At 68.2% G+C, this 437-nt stretch overlaps 1 protein-coding gene across 1 annotated transcript in view; it reads left to right on the top strand.

Moving 5' to 3' along the window:
• The window catches only part of RRNAD1 (ribosomal RNA adenine dimethylase domain containing 1), a 6,078-nt gene that overhangs the window by 2,359 nt on the left and 3,282 nt on the right, over positions 1-437 (top strand). Inside the window, exon 2 of the mRNA XM_031064314.1 lies at positions 25-102. Coding sequence (XP_030920174.1) covers positions 25-102 — 78 coding nt within the window. The remainder of the gene's footprint in view (positions 1-24; positions 103-437) is intronic.

Raw genomic sequence — 437 nt, forward strand, 5'->3', positions numbered from 1 at the left:
GCGCCCCCAGAGCTGCCGTGGCAGAGCCTGGAGCAGCGCAGAGCCGCCGCCATCATCCGCCTGCTGAGCCTCTACCGGCCCCTGCTCGGCGCCTTCGTCATGGTGAGTGTCCCAGAGCTGTGCCCGGGCTGTGCCCCCCGGGCTGTGCCCACTGAGCTGTACCCACTGAGCTGTGATCCCTGGGCTGTGCCCCATGAGCTGTGATCCCTATTCTGTCCCCCAGGGTTGTGTCCCCCTGAGCTGTGACCCCCGAACTGTCCCCTTGGGCTGTGTCCCCTGCGCTGTGATTCCCAGGCCTGTGCCCCCCAGGGCTGTGCCCCCTGGGCTGTCCCCTAGGCCTTTGTCCCTTGGGCTGTGCCCCCCAGGCTGTGCCACCCCCAGACTATGCCTTCCTCAGGCTGTGCCCCCCATACTTCCCCCCCATCTGTGCCCCCCAT

Source organism: Geospiza fortis, unplaced genomic scaffold (assembly GCF_000277835.1).
Source record: "Geospiza fortis unplaced genomic scaffold, GeoFor_1.0 scaffold313, whole genome shotgun sequence".
Classification (NCBI taxonomy): Eukaryota; Metazoa; Chordata; class Aves; order Passeriformes; family Thraupidae; genus Geospiza; species Geospiza fortis.